Source organism: Humulus lupulus, chromosome 8 (assembly GCF_963169125.1).
Source record: "Humulus lupulus chromosome 8, drHumLupu1.1, whole genome shotgun sequence".
Classification (NCBI taxonomy): domain Eukaryota; kingdom Viridiplantae; phylum Streptophyta; class Magnoliopsida; order Rosales; family Cannabaceae; genus Humulus; species Humulus lupulus.
Window position 1 is genome coordinate 46,684,062 of NC_084800.1, and position 22,430 is coordinate 46,706,491.

The 22,430-nt window shown below is 34.2% G+C and overlaps 1 protein-coding gene across 24 annotated transcripts; it reads right to left on the minus strand.

Annotated features, from left to right (window-relative positions):
• Window positions 1-607: 607 nt before the first annotated feature.
• On the minus strand, window positions 608-8,409 carry LOC133797073 (casein kinase 1-like protein 3). Of its 24 annotated transcripts, none has more exons than XR_009875593.1 (19): window positions 8,056-8,408; window positions 7,924-7,964; window positions 7,523-7,592; window positions 7,258-7,406; window positions 6,822-6,917; window positions 6,634-6,704; window positions 6,407-6,468; window positions 6,248-6,311; window positions 5,859-5,943; window positions 5,658-5,784; window positions 5,474-5,556; window positions 5,307-5,364; window positions 4,901-5,043; window positions 4,572-4,759; window positions 4,401-4,455; window positions 3,940-3,978; window positions 3,633-3,753; window positions 1,702-1,750; window positions 1,212-1,606 (listed from the first exon to the last, which is right to left on the minus strand). XR_009875593.1 is itself a non-coding variant. In XM_062234860.1 (15 exons), exons 1-14 carry the CDS (start codon window positions 8,129-8,131, stop codon window positions 4,580-4,582), a joined length of 1,305 nt encoding a protein of 434 aa, XP_062090844.1. In that variant the 5' UTR covers window positions 8,132-8,408; the 3' UTR covers window positions 4,111-4,458; window positions 4,572-4,579. The 24 variants fall into 24 exon arrangements, 2 of the variants coding, with proteins under 2 accessions (XP_062090844.1, XP_062090843.1); XR_009875592.1 differs by having other exon boundaries at window positions 1,702-1,786; XR_009875587.1 differs by having other exon boundaries at window positions 2,981-3,753.
• Window positions 8,410-22,430: the final 14,021 nt, after the last annotated feature.

Genomic DNA, 22,430 nt, shown 5'->3' on the forward strand with positions numbered 1-22,430 from the left:
TATTTTACAACTAAATCTCAATTAGGTATATTATTATAATTTCTTAAGAATGTATATTTATATAAATAAATATATATTGTTGTTATTTCAATTAATTGAGTAATTGTGTTAGCTTCATCCTCATGTTCCATTCTATGCTCCAAGTGAACATGCAATTTAAATAATAAAAAAGATGGTAATTTTAATTTATCTATTATTTTTTCATCTTATTTTTTAAAATTTATAATGAAATGTGTGTTTTATTTTTTATAGGTTTAGCACATGATCCTAAAATAAAAATAAGTGAAGACTACAATATTTTTTATTTTAGAATGTATTTTAAAATTTAAATCCAGCCTTAATAATTTTCTAAATTAAAACTATTTGAATGGATTAAAAAATAAATATATCCTCAAACTAATATTTCAAAAAAAAATCTCAATATGTATAATTTTAGTTGAAAGTTGAAAGATAACAAATATTAGTTAGCAATACATTTTTTTTAAAATAACATAACATGGATATAAATATTTTAGATTAAATATTATATACTATCAAAACTTAAAATTAATTAGTTAGTTTCATTTGTTAGATGTTCGTAAGATACATTAATTATCTGACATTTGCCTAAAAAAATTAAAGATAATTATATAACTAAGATTACAAGCGTCAATGCTCACCAAATTTGACAGCAGATTTGAGTCCTTTCACGATAGGGCTGAGTCTAGAAACCCCTGGCAAAAGTGACCATCTCAGCACAACTAGCATGTAGAGCGGTATATGACCATACATACTATTTAATCATCATTAACTATACAAGCTAAGAACAAACTTTCGTAAAACAAAACATAACAAAGAAAAATTGAAAAAAGAATCACAATGCCATTATTTCACATTGCATTGGGATAAATAGAATCTTTACTTATGCGTACATAGTCACATAATGTTGTAGCTGATATTTAATTAGTGAACAAACACATTTAATAACTAGAATAGTTCTTGTTCATATATTTGCTAAAAGGTGTGTAAAAAACTATGTGTGCAAGTGTAAGAAAGGAAGGACAGGTTGCCGAAAGAAAGGACAAACAATAATTCATAGTCCTCTTAATTCCCCCTTCTGGCAATCTGGCTTAACATAAATGGAAAAGTCAAAACTCTTCTCATTGATTGATTCATTACCTTCCCTAATAAAGATGAGTAAACATGCCACAAAATCAATTTTAGTAATCCAATGAGAAGAAAGCACACTTTATATAAACTTGTGGTATTAATTTCATATATTTGAGTAAACAACCACAAAATAAACTTGCCATCAAGAATTTAAAATCTTCTTGTGATGTCAAACATAAACAGGGTCATGGGGCAGGGGTGGGACATAGTGTTTTAGCTTGAATCTGGCCCCCAATCAATGAGATACCTAAGCTTTTCGACTCGTCGAGGATTGAGGGGTCAGTAATTTTCTCTCCTCTTGCGGACCAAACTGGGAAAGTGAATTACAAATTAGCCAAATCATTCTTTATGACAAAGACCTCTGGCCCATGTAACTTGGATCCTATGTTCAACACGAGGACAATTCCCTTGGCCAGCTTTGAAACATTTCCCTGCTTTTGCAAAAGGGAGAAGTAAACTGAAAATTCATAGAGCACAAGATATTCAGTTGCTTGATATTATGGAACCTTATCTAAACCAAGGACACAAATTCAATCAAACAAGCAACCATACATAAAAAGTCCAGCAGTTATGGTGGTCTTAGCAAGGGTTGAGGGCCACACTGTTTTGAATGAGATCAGCATTAAATCATGAAATGCTGAAAACACTAAAGTCATGTTATGCAAGACAAAAAAGAAAGAAAAAAAAAGAATCCATCATTTAAATGAAAAGCATTTAGTAACTGAGCACACATCAAGTACAATTATACAGATTATTTATACATGTAAGTCTATTAAATCTATTAATTGATTGCAGAGAGACATAGCGAAATGGTTAAAAACCTTGAGGAAAGGAATAAAAAACAAAAGGTCTATAGCACAGTTGACTCCTGAATTTATCTAGATTAGCAAAATGGTCTTCAAATGTTAGCTTTGCATTTAAAAATAATGACCATTAACTCCACATTTGTAAATTTGTAACAAATTTCGATATCTAGAATTTGTTGAAAATTCGAAAATTAAATTTTGAACTTGTAATCATTTGAACTTATAATTCTTGTAAGCATATCTTCTCAAATAAAAACAATATAACTGTCAAAAAAATTCAATTTAGAGTTGATCGATAATTAAACTAAATTTAAGTACTTATTACAAGAAAAATTAATCGAAGAATCATTTTCCTGACTGACTAAAAATTCATGAGGCGTCCATGCCATTTACCCTAAAGTAAATGACAACAAACGAGAAAAATATACTGAATGAGTTGAAAATGTAACTAAGCTCTGCAATTTTGTTCCGCAGAACAATGTAAACCATCCACTTGAATATTTGGACAAAACGAGAGCAAACAAAGTACATGATCATGAAAAATAGTAAGATTTTTAAATTAACATAAAAACTTGTCCCACTAGCAGGTATTGAAATAGTAACTGAAAATCTAAAACAGGAAATTGTTCAGATAATTAACAAAATAGTGGCGCGACAAAAAAAAAAGTATAACTTTGAGAATACACCAGGCTAATTATTCCAAACGTGAAATAAGAATGGAAAAACAAACAAACAAAAGAGCTAAATTTTTAAAGTTCTTTGGAGTTTTGTGCCTTATCTGTTTTCCTTTGTTATTGATGGGTGGAAAATTATAGTTTCTTTCATTTTCTTTCGTTTTGGTGTACGGTTATGGATAATTTATGTAATATTCTTTTGTGTGATATGTTTTTACTTGCAGAAAAAGATCTGAGCTTGCCTTCAGGAATTTTAAAGAAACAAAACAAAAAAGAAGCCAAAACTAAAAACAAGGAAAGAAATGGCTTACAATAATCAAACCTACAGAATCACAAGCAAATGCCAAATACCTGACCTAAGACTCTGATTGACAATCCAAAACCCAAGCAATCTTCTGGCTGGTGATAAGATAAGAAGCATTGCTTAGCCAGTCTATGAATCACCAGTCCCAAAGAAATGAGCTTGGTCGGCTGACTAGAGATCAGCTTGGTCGGGCTTTGGATGAGGAATGCTGGCATCTGACAAATGAGATGGCCTAAGCCTAAGCAGCAAGCAGTTCACAGAGTGAACTCTAATACGTTTCAGATTACCCTAATTAGCATAAAAGTGAAATCACCCTCCAAGGGGAGAAAATGTGCTAAACCTTGCTTCATGTACATGGGATTAAAAAAATATCAACATTCTTGTGCTACTAAAACCTCATACCATATGATAGCAATACACTAATTAATCACATTTGCGGAAGAAAAAAGTAATCGTTTTACAAGATAGAAACAATTATACGAAAAAGCAAATTCCTTCTACCCAGAAATATAGAGTTCATTTTGGAAAGTAGAATGGTGATAGACAGAAGTAAATCAGCTTTAGCAAATTTCTACAAACCATTTGTTATAAATATGTCTCAAATGAAGTAATAGCTAAAAAGCATTAGAAGACCTTTCTACATAGCATATTAACACACAACCATGTATTTGGTGTAAATCATGCAGCCATAAACACTACCTTTAATGTGTCTAAAGTGTCATATTCCTAGAGCATTTTGAGCCAAAGTTTCCCCTCACTTGAAGTTGAGTTTCTGTCTTTCTGATGTACTCGACAGTTTGCTGGGTAACTTCAGAAGTAGCTGGCATGAAAAGTGAATGTTTTGAAAACAATGAAACCAAAGAGGATAAAATAATTATTTTATTTTTTTTATAAAATAATAAATTACTCAAAACAAAAAATTTACTTCTTAGACATATGGAAGATCCTTGGTAAATAGAATTGCATTTAAAAATTAATCAGTCAACAAAGGGAAAGATTGGCTAACCAGGAGAGAAAAGCTCCAAGGAACACCAGAGACCCCAGTCTGAAAGATATAAAAATCTAAAAAGATCATAACAGCCAGTAATAACCAGGGACCAAGAAAATAAATAAATATTGTCAACAACCTTAACATATCACAATTCACATAAAGAAGTTTGGTATCACAAAAAAGAAAAAGAAAAAAAAAACTTCACATGTCATTCACATTACACAAAAGAAATATGAATACAAGATCGCTGTGTGTTCTTATAGCATATCTATGTACAGCACAGAAACCAAGCCTTGGGTTTCTATATTTCATAACAACCAATGCATTTGCAGTAACTTTAAAGCAAAATAATGCGAGCTATAGCACTAACTGAGGAACCAATGCAAATCGTCAAACTTAACAATTTTGCAGTCCACTGATGCATCACTGTTTTCTTCTCAAACAGACGACATTGCGGAAAAGACCATCAAAATCACCTCATATCTGCAGCTTCATGAACGTCTTGGTAGGGAAACTCTTGAACCCATGACACTGCTGAAACACAATGCAAAATATTCAATTAACAACAAACAAAGAGAATTGACAGCTTATTCAATATTTGTAAATATAATATGACAAACAGCAATAGCAACAGCCAATAAAATTACCTTCCAGATCACTTGGCAGAAGACACGCGTTGAAGAGATGAAATCCAGCTACTTGAAGGACCCACTTTATTACCACTTTCATGACCAGAATTTGCAGATTCAGTTGGCAAAACAGATTTATGTGCATGCCTTCTTGAGGTGCCAGCAAGTGTATGAGAAGAAGATGGCATGTAGACATCACTGACAACCTGCAAAAAAAAGTATCAAAGTTGATATTTTTGGAATCAGATTTGCAGTTTAAGAGCATACCAGGACAAGTGAGAAACATGAATATAAAATATAATCTGGGGAAAAAAACATTAATGAATGCTAGAAAGTAATTTACTCACATTCTTTTCAAGAGGATTACCATGACTCAAATTCTTTGTCACTGGCTGTTTAAATTGCATGTGAATGCCACGACCAGTAGCATTGGTAGATCGAATGCGGTCCGTGACCTCTGGTGAGTAAGAAACATTGGCAGCTCCAGCCACTACATAAGTTACAAAAGAAATTTTCATTTAATAGAAGCCAGCTGAAAATAGACATTAACAAACAAGAAAGGGGGAAAATATGTCTTTCCTACAACTTTATTAATTCTGAAAATTTTAGCACCTATATCAAGTCCCTTCTTTTTCTGTTAATTAAAAATAGAAATAAATATAACTAAAAGGGGAGCTATACTCCACAAACCAATGAAACGATTTAGAGTAATAGAATAACAAGACATAAACAAAGCCTAAAGCCAAATCTAACCTTGATGACTACCTATATCCATTTGCATAGCATGATTATTGCTCCCTCCATGAGCTGGCTGTAAAATACAGACATTCAACATTGTTATAAGCACAACAACACAGGCCAATCTCATACAAGGCAATAAATGCCAAATTTAGAAAAGATATTTCAGTAAACACACTCACAGACAATCGAGCTTGTGTTTTATTTTTTTGTGCCTGCTGGTATTTTATGATAGTCCAGTCAAATATGTAATCAAATTCATATCCTGCCATTGTCCAACAAGATTCACCAATGAGTTCAAAATAAATAAGTGCAACAGATGATGATGGAAGGGAAAAGAAACAATTAAATTTTGAACTTTCCAACCTTCACGAGAAAACAAATCACGGAATAGCCGCTTCAAGAATCCATAATCAGGTCTTTGATCGAATGTCAACGAGTGACAATAATGGAAATACGATGCGAACTCCACAGGGTGAGATTTACATAGAACCTTTTAAAAATAGCAATCAGTTAGATTTACAATACAAGGAACTATCCAAACACAAATGAATAATTGACATGCACCTCAATTGGAGTTGATAACTTCTTTTCGCATATCTTGTCATATTTTTGCTTTTTTGTGGCAGCTTTTAAACCCTGCCATGGAAGGCTAAAAAAAAAAGCAACTCCTTAATACAAAATTATGGCAATGATGTTGTCAAAGATAATATTAACAAAAATAAACTTAAGAAATAGAACTGAAAGAAAATATGAATAACCAAATTGATAGTGCAGATTGCATAACATCAAACAGAGTATTTAAAAGTTCTGCTTTACAGATACACATACTGAAAGTGTGAATGAACAAGTTAAAGAACAAATACATCCAACAAATTAAATAAAAATGCATCCACTTCTACGAGGAGAAACTTATTCTAACATATCAATTTAAATGGTGAAAACTAATGACATACCTTCCTCTCAAGAAATACAGAAGTACATATCCAAGTGACTCTAAATCATCCCTTCGACTTTGCTCTATAGGGAAAGCACCAATAAGTAAAATTAGTGTCATTAAAGTATAAAAAAATGAAAAATATAAAAACATAAAAACATAAAATTGTTCTGCTTACCAATTCCAAGATGCGTATTGCAGCTTGCATATCTTGCAGTCCCTGTTAAGTTTTTGTTCTCCCTGTACAAGGCACACGTCAATGGAAAATAATAATAGGTGGTATAAGCATTCTTTTCTTTTCTTTGGGTCTGGAAAGAGAGATTATATGGGAAACGTGTGGAAAGGAAAAAAAATACATATTATGAGTGAATGAATTGTATAAAAACTATCAACAATCAAACAAACCTGTAAGGAATGTGACGATTGGTTGTAGAATCCCTATATCTTTTTGCAAGTCCAAAATCAATTATGTAAACCTAACGAATTAAATCAATAATCAAACATTATATTGACAAATAAGATCACATATATACAAAGATGAAAATTTCCACCCAGAACAAGGTTTAAGAAAAAAGAGACAAATAAATCGTCACCTGATTTGCTTTCCGACCAAGACCCATGAGGAAGTTGTCTGGTTTTATGTCTCTATGCAAATATCCTTTGGAATGCACATACTCTATCCTCGTAATCTAGACCAAAAAGAAATTAGGTAAACAAATATAAACTTCAGCTTTCCCAATTATATGATTTGAAGCAAGAAGGAGAGGGGCTGATGAAAAAACAAAAACAAAAACAAAAAGAGGCTGCCCTAGATAAATTAAGTGGATAATGATTAGATTGTCAACGTAAATATGAGAAAGCTTCACAACCAACCGCAGACCATGATACACTAAATACAGAGAAATTAAATTTACAGAATGTTATATTTATTGATTAAAGTGTGTTGATCAATAAAAACATATGAGCCATTTATGCTTTGTTACTGACAGCAAACGAAAACAAGAAAGCTATTAAAAATACAATGCTTACCATCTGATCGGCCAGCATTACGACTGTCTTCAAAGAAAACTTCCTTCCACAATACACAAACAAATCCTCCAAACTAGGTCCCAGCAAATCAAGAACAAGCACATTTTCCTCCCCATCTAGGCCAGACCATTTTATGCCAGGAATTCCACCTTTGATTTAGTGCATAGAATACGAACAAAAGATATTAACCATCAATTACAAGTATATGGATACACCCAAAAAGAAAAAGATAAAAAAAAATTAACAGTCTCGTAATAGCTCATACTTCCTCCTTGAAGTGTAAGGTATAGCTTGGCCTCATATAGTAATTGAGGATGCTTTGTTTTACTGTTTTCCTGCAACCACAAAATAAAAACATTAAAGTTAGACAAATTGCTCCGGAGTCAAGGAGTCCATTAGCAACCAAATTTGCCAATTTACCAACAAAAAAAATTAAAGACATAAACTTGCGGCTTAAAATTACTGAAATGAACTAAGGATTTTTCCTGCCCAAAAAATAATATGTAAATAACTTAATGAGAATGAAATTCCCTATACATAAACATGCATATACATATACAAAATTTATAGCCACATACAAAACAAAACGCACAAAAACAGAACATCAAAATATCAGCTAAAAATATACAAAAAAAATTGAAATGACGATCACTATTCAAAACTCACAATCTTGACAGCGACGATCTCAAATGTGTCGATATGCGTAGCTGCAACCAAAAATCAAAACGATCACAAAAAGTTAAAATATCCGCTTCGAATACATATACATACGAACAGAAGTCCCGATTCAGCACTAACCTAGAAAAATTTCACCGAACGAGCCGCTACCGATTTTCCGGCCTAGCTTGAACTTGCCGCCGACGATCCGGTCCATGACGAATCGAATGGATCGGATCAATCAGATCATCGAAGTGGAGCAATCAATAGTTTGCAGAATCCCGATCCAAACAACTGAATTCCGATTTTCCTTTTCGCTTTCGAGAGAGAAACAGAAGCCACACAGAAAATGAGCTCTGATTGTTTTGTCGCCAAAAACTCGGTTTGTGTGGCTTTTGGTGTTAGTGAGGAGGATAAAGAGGGAATCGGGGAAAATAAAGGGGTAGTTTCGTAATTCGGTGTAGGTGGAGAGCGCGTTGACTCTTTGACTAATCCGATTCGGGTTTTAAGGTCCGGGAAGGAGGGACCGGATTCTATTCTTTCTAATCGGAGCGTCAGAGAGAAGGAATGCATCATTACGAGGATTATATATGTTTATTACTGTGTAATCACAACTCGCCACGTCGACATAATGGCGGTGTTGATATTATCATATTGCCCCTGTTAGGTTGATGATAATAGCGGGGCCCGGTTTCATCAGAAATTAATGGGCAGATGTATCATACTGGAAAGGGCTGGCTCAATGGACCCCACATGTGTGTCTGGTTTGGACGTAGTTGAGCCATCTCTAAGGCATACGTTACTTAAGGCCCATCAGTCCCTGGAAATTGCCCTCTCCGTTTGGTCCAGTTAGGCATAGTTTTGGAAGAGTTTTTCAAATCTTAAAATTATTTTTAAGTATGTTAGAATAAAATATAAAAAAAAATATTTGAATTTAAAAGAGCTTTCAAGAGAAACAGTAACTCACCAGCTTCATTGGGAAGGACTTCTAAAATGCACGGAAAATTATTTTCTTTTTGTAATAAATCTTTCATAATACCTATTTTACCCTTATTTTCTATTAAAAAAATTAATTATATTTATATTCTAAATTATGCATATAACAGTTATGGAATACGATTCTTTTTTCCTTAAAAGGTATTCTATCTAATTTTTCTAAAAATAAGTACTTAAGATTTTTTTAGTTTTTATTTTTCTTACTATTGTTTTATATATACAAACTCTTTCTCTAACTAAATTTAGATTTTTATATTTGAATATTCAATTTAAAATTTAAATTTTTTGTTAATTACGTTTAGATTTTTATGATTTATTTATTTATTAATTAATATTAATTGCAATTAGATTTTTTTTCTTCGAAAGAACAATTAATTTTCAAATAAGTTCAGACATAACATATATTATTATTATTATTATTATTATTATTATTATTATTATTATAAACATATATTTATGGTTAAATTTGATATTTATTTTATAAGAGTTTTAATACAGTATTTACCAAACACTCTCAAAAGCTCTTTAACAAAGAAAAAAACTATTTCAAAATATAAATACAAACAGGAATTAGAAAGCTCAAACTTTTACTTCTCTTCTTCTTATGTCTAATAGTAAAAGTTATGTCAAGCAGGTCATCTACTAGGGAAGACAGAAACAACCAAAATGTTTATTAATTATTTTTATTAATATTTTAGGATTGTGATATAAATTTTAAATAAATAAATAATATATCTTCTATATAAAAAGTGTGTAGATAAAAGAAATTTTTAGCTTTAATGGATTTTTTTTGTTAACTTTAATAGAATATTTTAAATATGTAACAAAATATACCTTCAAAACTAATTAAAAATAAATATTTATTAATTATATTAATATAAATTTAAATATTATAAAATATCATTATTATAATAATATTTAATACAAGACTATATATTTAATAATTATAATTATATTAATATAAATTTAAATTCAAATGTTATAAAAGATCATTATTATAATAATATATAATCTTATTTTTTTATGAATTATTAATTTAAATATTATAATAATATTTAATGCAAAACTAGATATTTAATACTTATATTAATATAAATTTAAATATTATAAAATATCATTATAATAATAATATATAATACATAATCTTAATTTTTATTAAAAAATTATCATTTATATGTAAAAAGTTATCATATATATATATTAAAAAATCATAAACAATGTCATTTATATATATATATATATATTATTATTTATTTATTTAAAATTTATATGACAATGATACAAATTTAATAAAAATAATTAATAAATTCTGTAAATAAAACTAAGCAAGCGTACATTACACGTTATTGTATCTAGTTATATATATAAGAATGACATAAACATATTAAAAAGAAAATGTTGACACCATTTTTCGTCAACTTAATTATATATAGCAATAAACAATTAATTTATAAATAATAGAATAAATCATAGATTTTTAACGTGGTTTAGCAGTTAAAATATGTCTACGTCTACGAGTCACTATTATTATGAACACTTTGTAAAAGCTTCGGATGAAAGCAATTTGGCAGAGTCTATTCTCAGTACAAAATTGTGCATGAATACAAACGACCTAGTCCAGGCTATTTATAGACCTAGTTGTAGGAATATTTTCCCCTCAATTCAGGGAAGTTACAATCAAATGCTTAAATTCAAATAAATATATAAATTAATGATACAAATCAAATGCATTAATTAAATAACAATCCCATAAAAATAGGGACTCGTTACATGGTGTTGACCAATCCCAAAGTAATAGGGATTTCCCAACATCTTTTCTGTGTGGTAAATGCATCATCGAGCTCGAACATTGCCTCAATGTGCTTTTGAGATCACTCATAGCTTCGAGCTCATCATTCCAGTTGTTGCCTTCTCCTCACTCGTTAAGTCGATCGAACTAGTCCCTCGGAGAAGGTTGGTATCTTCGAGCCTGCAACTCATGCTCGAACGCTGATAGCACATTTGGAACTGTTCAACAATTTGTACAAGTGTACTGCTAACACTTGTTATTCCCGAGCTTACTCTTTACGAGCCTACATTTCAAGGCAATTTATTTAATCTCGAAATTTGGGTGTAACAGAAAACTAAACCAAAACATTGTTTATGGTTTTTTTTTTTAATAACACGATAATTTTTTAGATTACAAACTACCCTATTTAAAGTACAAAACATTCATGATGTTATTCAAATCATATTTTAATGATTGAAGAAGAAACTTTTTTATTCTTGATAGAAGATAAATATTATTCTAATTTCTTATTTAGTTACACAGTCATATTATTTGTACACACGACACTTATATGTAATGTATATTATGTATTATATATTATTGTAATAATATTTTATAACATGTGAGTTTATATTAATCTAATTATTATATATCTAGTTTTGTATTAAATATTATTATAATAATAATATTTTATCATATTTTAATTTATATTAATATAATGACTAAATATTTATTCTAGTAAATATTATTTGTTATATATTATTATATTAATAATATTTTATAATATTTGAATTTATATGGATATAATTAATAAATATCTAGTTTAGTATTAAATATTATTATAATAATAATATTTTATAACACTTGAATTTATAATATTTGAATTTAATAATGATATTTTATAACATTTGAATTTATATTAATATAATTAATAAATATTTATTTTTAATTAGTTTTAAAAGTATATTTCGTTAAATATTTGGAATATTCTGTTAAAGTTAACAAAAGAAACTGTTGAAACCAATAATTTTTGTTATCTACACACTTTCTATATAGAAGAGATATATAAATGTTGTAACGCCCCAAATTATCTAACATGGCTTAGTGCCTGGATTAGGGGGGCGAGCGGCAATAATTGAATTAATTGAGTGCTTATGTGTTATGATCATGCTATTATGTGAATTGTGTGAATTGTATTATGATATGATTATGTTTTTCATGTTTATGTATATTAAATATGCATGTGGGGTCGTTTCTTATTCAAATGGCATTTTCGTAATGTAACGACCCAACTATTCTAGACCTTGGACCATTAATAACTACTATACTAATCTTAAGAAAAACATACATATGAAAACACCATAACTTTATTTAAAACTGTGAAGTAAAGGTTTAAATACATAAAAATCTTACTTAGGATATGGGATCTCATTGTTTTGAAAATAAAACAAAACATAACTTAAATAAATTAGTTACAACATTAAGTGCGAAAAAATAATACATAGAAATCATATCTAAAAGACTTAAAAACTTCATCCTCGAATCATACACACAATCCACCGATTCTATCCTACCTCAATACACATCCCCAAGCTGCCAAGAACATTGCCGCTGCCATAACTATTTTCCTGCACATATAAAACATAAAGGAATGAGCATAATGCCCAGTAAGGAAAATCTACCACAAGCATGAAACATATACATACACATAAACTATAAATTATAAACTATAAACTATAAACTATAAACATATGACTATATAAATACAATATCTATTATAATGGCCATCATACTTCTTGGGACTTGCTAGCTAAGCAATCATATGCCCATAAATTTAAGGGGCTAGTTATCTAAACAAGTCATATAAATTTATGGAGTTGTTATTTAAACAATCACATGCCCAAGAAATCTATTATTGGGACTTGTTATCTAAACAAGTTATATATTTGTTATCTAAATAAATTATGTGATTGTTATCTAAACAATTCATATACTATAAACATATCATACTTATAATATAAACATATATCAATAACATAAAAGTATACAAATCTACCCTATTTTCCTTACCAAAATACTGGGATATGAGAACAAGATCGGGACTTTGGAACACTCCTAAAAACCATAATAGATAGGTGAGTATACTAAGGAAAAGAGATGAAAAGAACTAACTACACCATCAAAAAGATACTTACCAACAAAAATCTTACGTTCAAGATCTTAGATGCCTAACCAAGAATAGAGAATACGAGTTAGGATTTGAGTAGAAAAACTATAAGAATCAGTACAGAAAGGAACTAGAATTAGGAATACCTTGAATGCTTCTATGACCGAACTACACCTCGAACCGAAATATACTATAAACCTTACTTCCCAAGTGTTTATTAAGCTTATAACCCCAACCCAAGTGTTTAACACTCTAAAATAACCTAGCAGCTTGTAGACTCTTAACGCAGCTTGATGAATGAAGAAATGGTTGGGTACTAGGTCCTATTTATAGAGTTATAGGAATAAAAATCTTCTTTTTGGCTTTGAATAAAAATAATGAATTTAATTGAAAATATTTGAATATTCTTCAGCCAAAGGCTTAGGACTTGGTCATATTGTTCAGAGAGAGGTTTAAGGAGTCAAAGCTTGATTTTTAAAAACAAAAAATAATAAAAACAAATAGAATCCTAACTTCTAACTCCCTAAATCTCGTAACTCTAAACTCACCTGCAATAAAATCAACATAACTGGAGTTGTAGAACTCCGATTTAGACTGTCTTTATACCGTTAGAAAGCTAATTCAATTATCTAAAACTTTCTAGAAATACTATTTTTCGAAATTCATATCATAACTGAGTCAAAAATAGATCGGAATTTACAGTACCCTAAAGTTATGAAAAATCTATTTAATTATCTAAATAACAACATAATCCACAAATAAATAAAATTGTGACAAATGTCATGCTCGTAACAGATTTTGGTGAAGACTAAGTCTTATACTTCTCTTATTTTATCATTAAAATAATAATTCCTTAATAATCATGCATATGACAAGTGTCATAATCCTATTAGCTCTATCTAAACCTTAGGAATAACCATGCTCATGACAAGTGTCATATTCTTATTAGCTTTATCTAAACCTTAGGTTATAATTAATATTCTTAAACTATAGGTTAAACTTATAAAATCCATAACTATTGCTAGGAGTTTCCAACTAAGTCCCGGCTTGAACCAAAATCCACAGTAATAAACATACTATAACTACTACTAGCTATTACTATTACTACTACTAGCTAACTAGCTAAGTAAAGTTCTTAGACTCTACAATTCTCCCCTACTAAAAAGAATTGCGTCCTCGAAATTTACTTACCAAATAATTTCGGATATCGGCTTTGCATGTCCTCTTCCAACTCCCACGTTGCCTCTCATTCTGAACTATTACTCCATAGAACTTTGACTATTGGAATACTCTTGGACCGTAACTGCTTCATCCCTCTATCTAGGATACTAACCGGTCGTTCCTCGTAACTCAAGTCTTTCTGGAGTGCTATCGTATCGTACTTGAGGACATGAGATGGGTCTGACACATACTTGCGTAGCATCGAGATGTGGAACACGTTGTGACTATCTGCTAGTGCTAGCGGTAGGGCTAGTCTATACGCAACTGCTCCCACTTTGTCCAATATCTCAAAAGGACCTATAAATCGGGGACTAAGCTTGCCTTTCTTCCCAAACCACTTTACACCTTTCATAGGAGATATCTTCAAGAAGACTTAATCTCCGACTTTGAATTCCACATCGCGTTGCTTGGCATCCGCATAGCTTTTTCTGACGGCTTTGAGCAGCAAGCATACGCTGTCTAATAAGCGCTACTGCTTCTTGAGCTTGTCTAACAGCTTCGGGACCTAGAAGCTACCTTTCTCCTACCTCGTCCCAGTGCAACGGTGATCGACACCTTCTTCCATATAGCAATTCATAAGGTGCCATCCGGATCGTTGACTGGTAGCTATTGTTGTAGGAGAACTCTATACGCTCAGACTGCCTGTCTGTCTGAGGATGAAAAGTTGTACTAAGACTTAACTTAGTACCCATGGCTTGCTGTAAACTTCTCTAAAATCTCGATGTAAACACCGTCCTCTATCCGATACTATTGTCTTGGGGATTCCATGCAACTGTACTATCTCTTGGACATAGATGTCTCCATACTGGTCTGCCGTGTATGAAGTCTTAACAGGCAGGAAATGAGCTGACTTGGTTAGTCTATCTATTACTACCCAAGCCGAATCATGCTGCTTTTTCGTTCGTGGCAAACCCGTCACGAAATCCATAGCTATATCGTCTCACTTCCATTCTGGTATGCTAAGAGGTTGAAATAAGCCTGCAGGCCGCTGATGTTCTGTTTTCACTTGCTGGCATACTAGACATTTAAACACAAATTCTGCTATGTCCTTCTTCATCCCCGGCCACCAATATATTACCTTGATGTCGTGAGTCATCTTGGTCGACCCTTGGTGAATTGAGTACGGGGTACTGTGCGCTCCTTCTAGAATCGCCATCTTAATCCCTTGATTATCTGGCACGCATACCCGATCCTTATATCTCAATAATCCTTGACTTAATATTGAGAAATCTGTGGCCTTGCCTTCTCTGACTACATCCATATGTGTCGCTAGTGTGTCGTCATGCCCTTGCCCAACCCGTATATCTTCTAGCAGATTTGATTGGATAGACAAATTAGCCAGCTTGCCGATAACTACCTCTATTCCGGCATTGATCAGCTCCTGCTGCAGCGGCTTTTCCATTCCGGCTAGAGCTGCTAAACTTCCATAACTTTTCCTACTTAGCGCATTGGCAACTACGTTTGCCTTTCCCAGGTGGTATAAGATTTCGCAGTCGTAATCCTTCACTAGCTCTAACCACCTGTGCTGCCTCATGTTGAGCTCCTTCTGAGTAAAGAAGTACTTTAAACTTTTGTGGTCTGTATAAATCTCGCACCATTCTCCGTAAAGATAATGGCGCCAGATTTTCAACGCAAAGACCACTGCTGCCAACTCCATATCATGCGTTGGATAGCATTGCTCGTACTCCTTCAGCTATCGTGAGGCATAGGCTATGACCTTGTCATTCTCATCAGCACGCAACCCAACCCTTGCTTCGATGCATTGCAGTAGACTACGAACTTATCGTTGGGTGTCGGTACACAGAGTATTGGTGTTGAGCACAGCTTGTCCTTAAGCAACTGGAAGCTTTCTTCACATCTATCATTCCAGTTGAATCTTTGCTGTTTCCTGGTCAGGTTGGTGAGTGGAGTGGCTATCTTAGGATAGCTCTCTACGAACCTCCTATAATAACTTGCTAATCCCAGAAAGCTCCTTACTTCAGATGCGTTCTTTGGTCTTGGCCAATTCTTCACGGCCTCTACCTTTGATGGGTCTATTGCAACTCCGTCCTTGGATATAATGTGCCCGAGGAACGCCACTTACGAAAGCCAAAACTCGCATTTCTTGAACTTGGCGTAGAGTTGTTGCTCCTTTACTCGTGACAAAATCAACCTCAAATGTTCCTCGTGCTCAACTTCGTCCTTAGAGTATACTAAGATGTCGTCGATGAACACTACAACGAATTTATCTAAGTAGTCATTGAAGACCCTATTCATCAAATCCATAAACGCGGCTGGAGCGTTGGTAAGACCAAAAGACATAACTAGAAACTCATAATGTCCATAACGAGTTCTAAAAGACGTCTTGGGAATATCCTATTCCCGTACCTTGAGCTGGTGATTCCCGGCCCGTAGATCAATTAAAAAAAATGGTTGCCCCTCGGAGTTGACCAAACAAGTCGTCAATTCGGGGTAGCGGGTACTTATTCTTATTTGTCACCTTATTCAGCTCGCTATAATCTTTATGTAATGACCCAACTACTCTAGACTTTGAACCATTACTATCTTCTATACTAATCTTACGAAAACATACATTTGAAATAACATATCTTTATTTCATAACTGTAAGGTAAAGGTTTAAAACTATATAAAATTCATAAGTAGGACATTGGGATCCCATTGTTTGAAACAAAACATAACTTTGACATAATTAAAACTTATTACAACCAATTCCGGAAAAATACATAGAAAACCATAATTAAAGAGACTTTATCCTCGAATCGAAAGCTCGGTCCATTGATTCCATCCTGCCTCAATACACATCCCCAAGCTTCCAAGATCCTTTCCCGCCACCAAAGCTATTTTCCTGCACATATAAACATAAATGAGTGAGCCTAATGCCCAGCACGGAAAACCTAACATGTAAATCATATACATAGAATTCATATCGCAACATATACTAAAACATATCATAAACATATGTCACACATACTATAATGGCCATTATTACTTGGGGCTTGTAAACTAAATAAGTCATATGCCCATTAGATTTGCGGGGCTTGCTAGCTAAGCAAGTCATATGCCCATAAATTTATTGGGGCTTGTTAGTTATACAAGTCATATGCCCAAGTCTACAACTGTTATACCCAAAAATTGGAGATCAATGACGTGGCAATAATGGTGACAAGTGGCAGTGCATGGTCAGTAAAAGACACATTAATAGTCAATAAATACATTGACTCCTCAGAGTTGTGATAAGGTGACCCGGTAGACTGACGAAGAATTTGGACTGCTTGAAAGATGTCATAACCAAGCCAAGTGCACCTTGGTCCGAGGAAAGCTAAGGAGAGTGCATCCTAGGAGGCTAAGGAGAATGCATCCTAGGAGAGCTAAGGAGAGTGCATCCTAGGAGGCTAAGGAGAATGCATCCTAGGAGAGCTAAGGAGAGTGCATCCTAGGAGGCTAAGGAGAATGCATTCTAGGAGAGCTAAGGATAGTGCATCCTAGGAGAGCTAAGGAGAGTGCATCTGAGGAGAACTCAAGAGAGTGGTCCTAGGAGACCCCAAGGATGTGGTCCTAGGAGACCCCAAGAGAGTGATTCTAGGAGACCCCAAGAGAGTGATCCTAGGAGACCCCAAGGATGAGGTCCGAGGAGGAGAGCCCAAGAGACCTTGGTCCGAGGAGAACTCAAGAGAGTGGACCTAGGAGACCCCAAGGATGAGGAGAGAAGTGCATGACCTACAACCATGCACGTCCGACCAACAAGTGTATGTCCTACCACCATGCACATGTCCGACCAACACTTGCATGAGTGGTCAGTAGGAGAGGTGGATCAACTAGCTAGAGGAGGACTAAGTCAAGATTCCCAGAAACAGCTTCAACAAGATACGCGGGAATCTCTCATTCTTCCCACAAATGGGGGGTTTGTTACATTTTGAATTTTGAATGTTTCTTTGTAATCTAAATGTAATAAATATAATAAAATATCCCGGTTCTAGGGGATACCGTATGTATGACCCTAAGCCTATAAATAGAGGGCTTATGGGATGAGAGAGGGGCTTCTTCTTTCTGCTTCTTCTTTCTAGAGAGAGAAAATTTGGGTCTGACTATTCTAGAGAGAGAAAGGGCTGACATTTGAAAGAATTCTTGTATCTTTGCAATCTGTACTGGAGAAACTCAGTTGGCTCAGTCCATCTGATCTTGAGTACAGATCTATAAATCACAACTCTAAGTGGATTAGGCTATTACCGACAATCGGGGCTGAACCACTATAAAAATCTTGTGTGTTCTTTATTTTCTTTATTAAACCGTCTGTGTCGTTTAAATTCTCTTGAAGGTTCGTCGTTTTTGACGTTCTCACGTCGTTGGCTAAAAACACAATCGACAACAACATACATAACATAACACATAAATCATAAGTTAACATAACACATAAATCATAAGATAACATATAGCATAACATATAATATCCTATCCTATTTTCCTTACCAAATATACCGGGATATGTGAACAGGTTTGGGACCTTGGGACACTCCTAAAAACCATCAAAGGAAGGTGAGTATACTTAAATAAAAGGGATGAAAATAATGAAAGAACTATTCCATCGAAAGATACTTACCAAGAACCTTATGTTCAAGATCTTAGATTTCCTAACCAGGAATAAATAATAGAGTTAGGATGTTGAGTAGAAAACTATAAGAACTTAAGGAAAACAATACCAAAATGAACTAGAGTTTGGAATACCTTGAATGCTTCTATGACCGATCTAAACCTTGAACCGAAATGTGCTATAAACCTTACTTCCCAAGTGTTTGGTAAGCTTATAATGATTAAGCTTATAATCCCCAACCCAAGTGTTTAAGCACTCAAAAATAACCTAGTAGCTTGCAGCCTTTGAACTTTGCTTGATGAATGAATAAATGGCTGGGTACTAGGTCTTGTTTATAGAGTTCAAGAATGAAAAGATCTTCATTTAACTTGAATAGAATAATGGCTTCTTAAGTGAAAAATATTTGAATTATCGTTCAGCAGAGGCTGAAGACTCGGTCAGAAAGATGCTGGACTTATCAAGAGGTTAAAGATTAAAATGAGAATGTTTTCAAAAACATTCAAAAATCCATCAAAGGAGCCGATATATCACCCCTAGTAGGCGATATATCGCCTGGGCCAGTATGCCCGAGGCTCGTCGAGGTGATCGTGCGAAGTTACGTGTTTTTTGTATCCCCGTATTGCGATATATCGCCCCCTATAGCTGCGATATATCGACATACGCTAAATATTTAAACACAAAATTGCACATTTTCAGCCTAATTTGAATTGAGTAAACAGTCTTGACTAAGTCCTCTAACATTTTCAAAGCTGATGACAGACCCTAGGATATTCAAAAATTACTCTTAATAAACTTATTCCTCAAAAATACTTAATTATCATTAAACATACATAAGACAAGTGTTACTATCTTATTGGGTCTATCTAAACCTTATAATATAATAAATATCACCATCAATATCAGCCATATTAATCAGACCTTAGGTTAAAATTAATATTCTTAAACTATAGGTTAAACTTAGAAAATCTACAAGTGTTACTACGAGTGTCCAATTAAATCCCGGTCTGAACCAAAATCCACAGTCATAAAAAATACTACTACTATTACTATTATCTAACTAGCTAAGTAAAGTTCTTGGGCTCTACAATTCTCCCCTACTAAAAATAATTTCGTCCTCGAAATTTACTTACCAAATAACTCCGGATACCGGCCTTGCATGTCCTCCTCCAACTCCCACGTTGCCTCTCGTTCAGAACTATTACTCCATAGGACTTTGACTATAGGAATGCTCTTGGACCGTAGCTGCTTCACCCCCTATCCAGGATGCTAACCGGTCATTCCTCGTAACTCAAGTCTTTCTGGAGTGCTATCGTATCATACTTGAGGACGTGAGATGGGTCTAACACATACTTGCGTAGCATCGAGATGTGGAACCCATTGTGACTATCTGCTAGTGCTGGCGGTAGGGCTAGTCTATACGCAACTACTCCCACTTTGTCCAATATCTCAAAAGGACCTATAAATCGGGGACTAAGTTTGCCTTTCTTCCCAAACCGCTTTACACCTTTCATAGGAGATATCTTCAAGAAGACTTGATCTCCGACTTTGAATTCCACATCGCGTCACTTGGCATCCGCATAGCTTTTTCTGACGGCTTTGAGCAGCAAGCATACGCTGTCTAATAAGCGCTATTGCTTCTTGAGCTTGTCTAATAGCTTCGGGACCTAGAAGCTACCTTTCTCTTACCTCGTCCCAGTGCAACGGTGATCGACACCTTCTTCCATATAACAATTCATAAGGTGCCATCCCGATCGTTGACTGGTAGCTATTGTTGTAGGAGAACTCTATCAGCGGCAAGTACTTATTCCATGATCCTCTGAAATTAAGTACACATGCGCGTAGCATATCTTCTAAAATCTAAATCGTACGCTCTGACTGCCCGTCTGTCTGAGGATGAAAAGTTGTACTAAGACTTAACTTAGTACCTATAGCTTGCTGTAAACTTCTCCAAAATCTCGATGTAAACACCGATCCTTTATCCGACACTATTGTCTTGGGGATTCCATGCAACCGTACTATCTCTTGGACATAGATGTCTCCATACTGGTCTGCCGTGTATGAAGTCTTAACAGGCAGGAAATGAGCCAACTTGGTTAGTCTATCTATTACTATCCAAGCGGAATCATGCTGCTTATTCGTCCTTGGCAAACCTATCACGAAGTCCATAGCTATATCGTCCCACTTCCATTCTGGTACGCTAAGCGGTTGCAATAAGCCTGCAGGGCGCTGATGTTTTGCTTTCACTTGCTGGCATACAAGACACTTAGACACAAACTCCACTATGTCCTTCTTCATCCCTGGCCACCAATAGATTACCTTGATGTCATGAGTCATCTTGGTAGACCCTAGGTGAACTGAGTATGGGGTACTGTGCGCTTATTCTAGAATCGTCTTTTAATCCTTTGACTATTTGGCACGTATACCCGATCCTTATATCTCAATAAACCTTTACTAGATATTGAGAAATCTGTGGCCTTGCCTTCTCTGACTGCATCCATATGTGCTGCTAGTGTGTCGTCATGTCCCTGACCAATCCGTATATCTTCTATCAGATTCGACTGGATAGACAAGTTAGCCAGCTTGCCTACAACTACTTCTATTTCGGCACTGATCAGCTCCTGCTGTAACAGCTTTTCTATTCCGGCTAAAGCTGCTAAACCTCCATAACTTTTCCTACTAAGCGCATCGGCAACTACATTTGCTTTTCCCGGGTGGTATAGGATTTCACAGTCGTAATCCTTCACTAATTCTAACCACCTGCGCTGCCTCATGTTCAGCTCCTTCTGAGTAAAGAAGTACTTTAAACTAAGGCTGGCAATTTTCGATACGACTCGAAAATGACACAAAATAAATGGGTTTGGGTGACACATTTAATTTTCGTGTCATAATCGTGTCGACACGTTTAACATGTTTATTAAACGTGTCATTTTCGGGTCAACACGCTTAACCCGAAAATGACACGCTTAAGACACGTTTAAGATGATATAAACATTTTAATTTATTTATATTATGTTAATCGTGTCAATTTCGTGTTGTGTCAATTTTGTGTCGTGTCATTACACGTTTAATTGTGTATTAATCGTGTTAGTTTTAGATTTGTGTCAATGACAAATTTATTAAACGTGTTATCGTGTCGTGTCGTGTGACCTGCTAAGATAATCGTGTCGTGTACGGGTTTGGATTTCTGACACGAATAATAATTGTGTCGTGTACGGGTTTACTCTAATCGTGTCGTGTCATAATCATGTCGACACGATTATGACACGATAACACGAATTGCCACCCCTACTTTAAACTTTTGTGGTCTGTAAAAATCTCGCACCGTTCTCCGTAAAGATAATGGCGCCAGATTTTCAATGCAAAGACCACCGCTGCCAACTCCATATCGTGAGTTGGATAACGCTGCTCGTACTCCTTCAACTGTCGTGAGGCGTAGGCTATCACCTTATCATTTTGCATCAGCACACAACTCAATCCTTGCTTCGATGCATCGCAGTAAACTACAAACTTATCGTTGGGTGTCGATACACAGAGTACTGGTGCTGAGCAAAGCTTATCCTTAAGCAACTGGAAGCTTTCTTCGCATCTATCATTCCAGTTGAATCTTTGTTGTTTCCGGGTCAGGTTGGTGAGCGGAGTGGCTATCTTAGAAAATCCCTCTATGAACCTCCTATAATAACCTGCTAACCCTAGAAAGCTTCTTACTTCAGATGCATTCTTTGGTCTTTGCCAATCCTTCACGGCCTCTACCTTTAATGGGTCTACTGCAACTTCGT

What these genes read in the sequence shown, in the direction of transcription:
- LOC133797073 (XM_062234860.1), bottom strand. Translation starts at nt 8,131, where the DNA reads ATGGACCGGATCGTCGGCGGCAAGTTCAAGCTAGGCCGGAAAATCGGT. An exon ending in AGATCGTCGCTGTCAAGATT is followed by an intron (nt 7,593 to 7,923) that starts GTGAGTTTTGAA and finishes TTGTGGTTGCAG; the next exon opens with GAAAACAGTAAAACAAAGCA. An exon ending in GGATATAGGTAGTCATCAAG is followed by an intron (nt 5,044 to 5,306) that starts GTTAGATTTGGC and finishes TAACTTATGTAG; the next exon opens with TGGCTGGAGCTGCCAATGTT.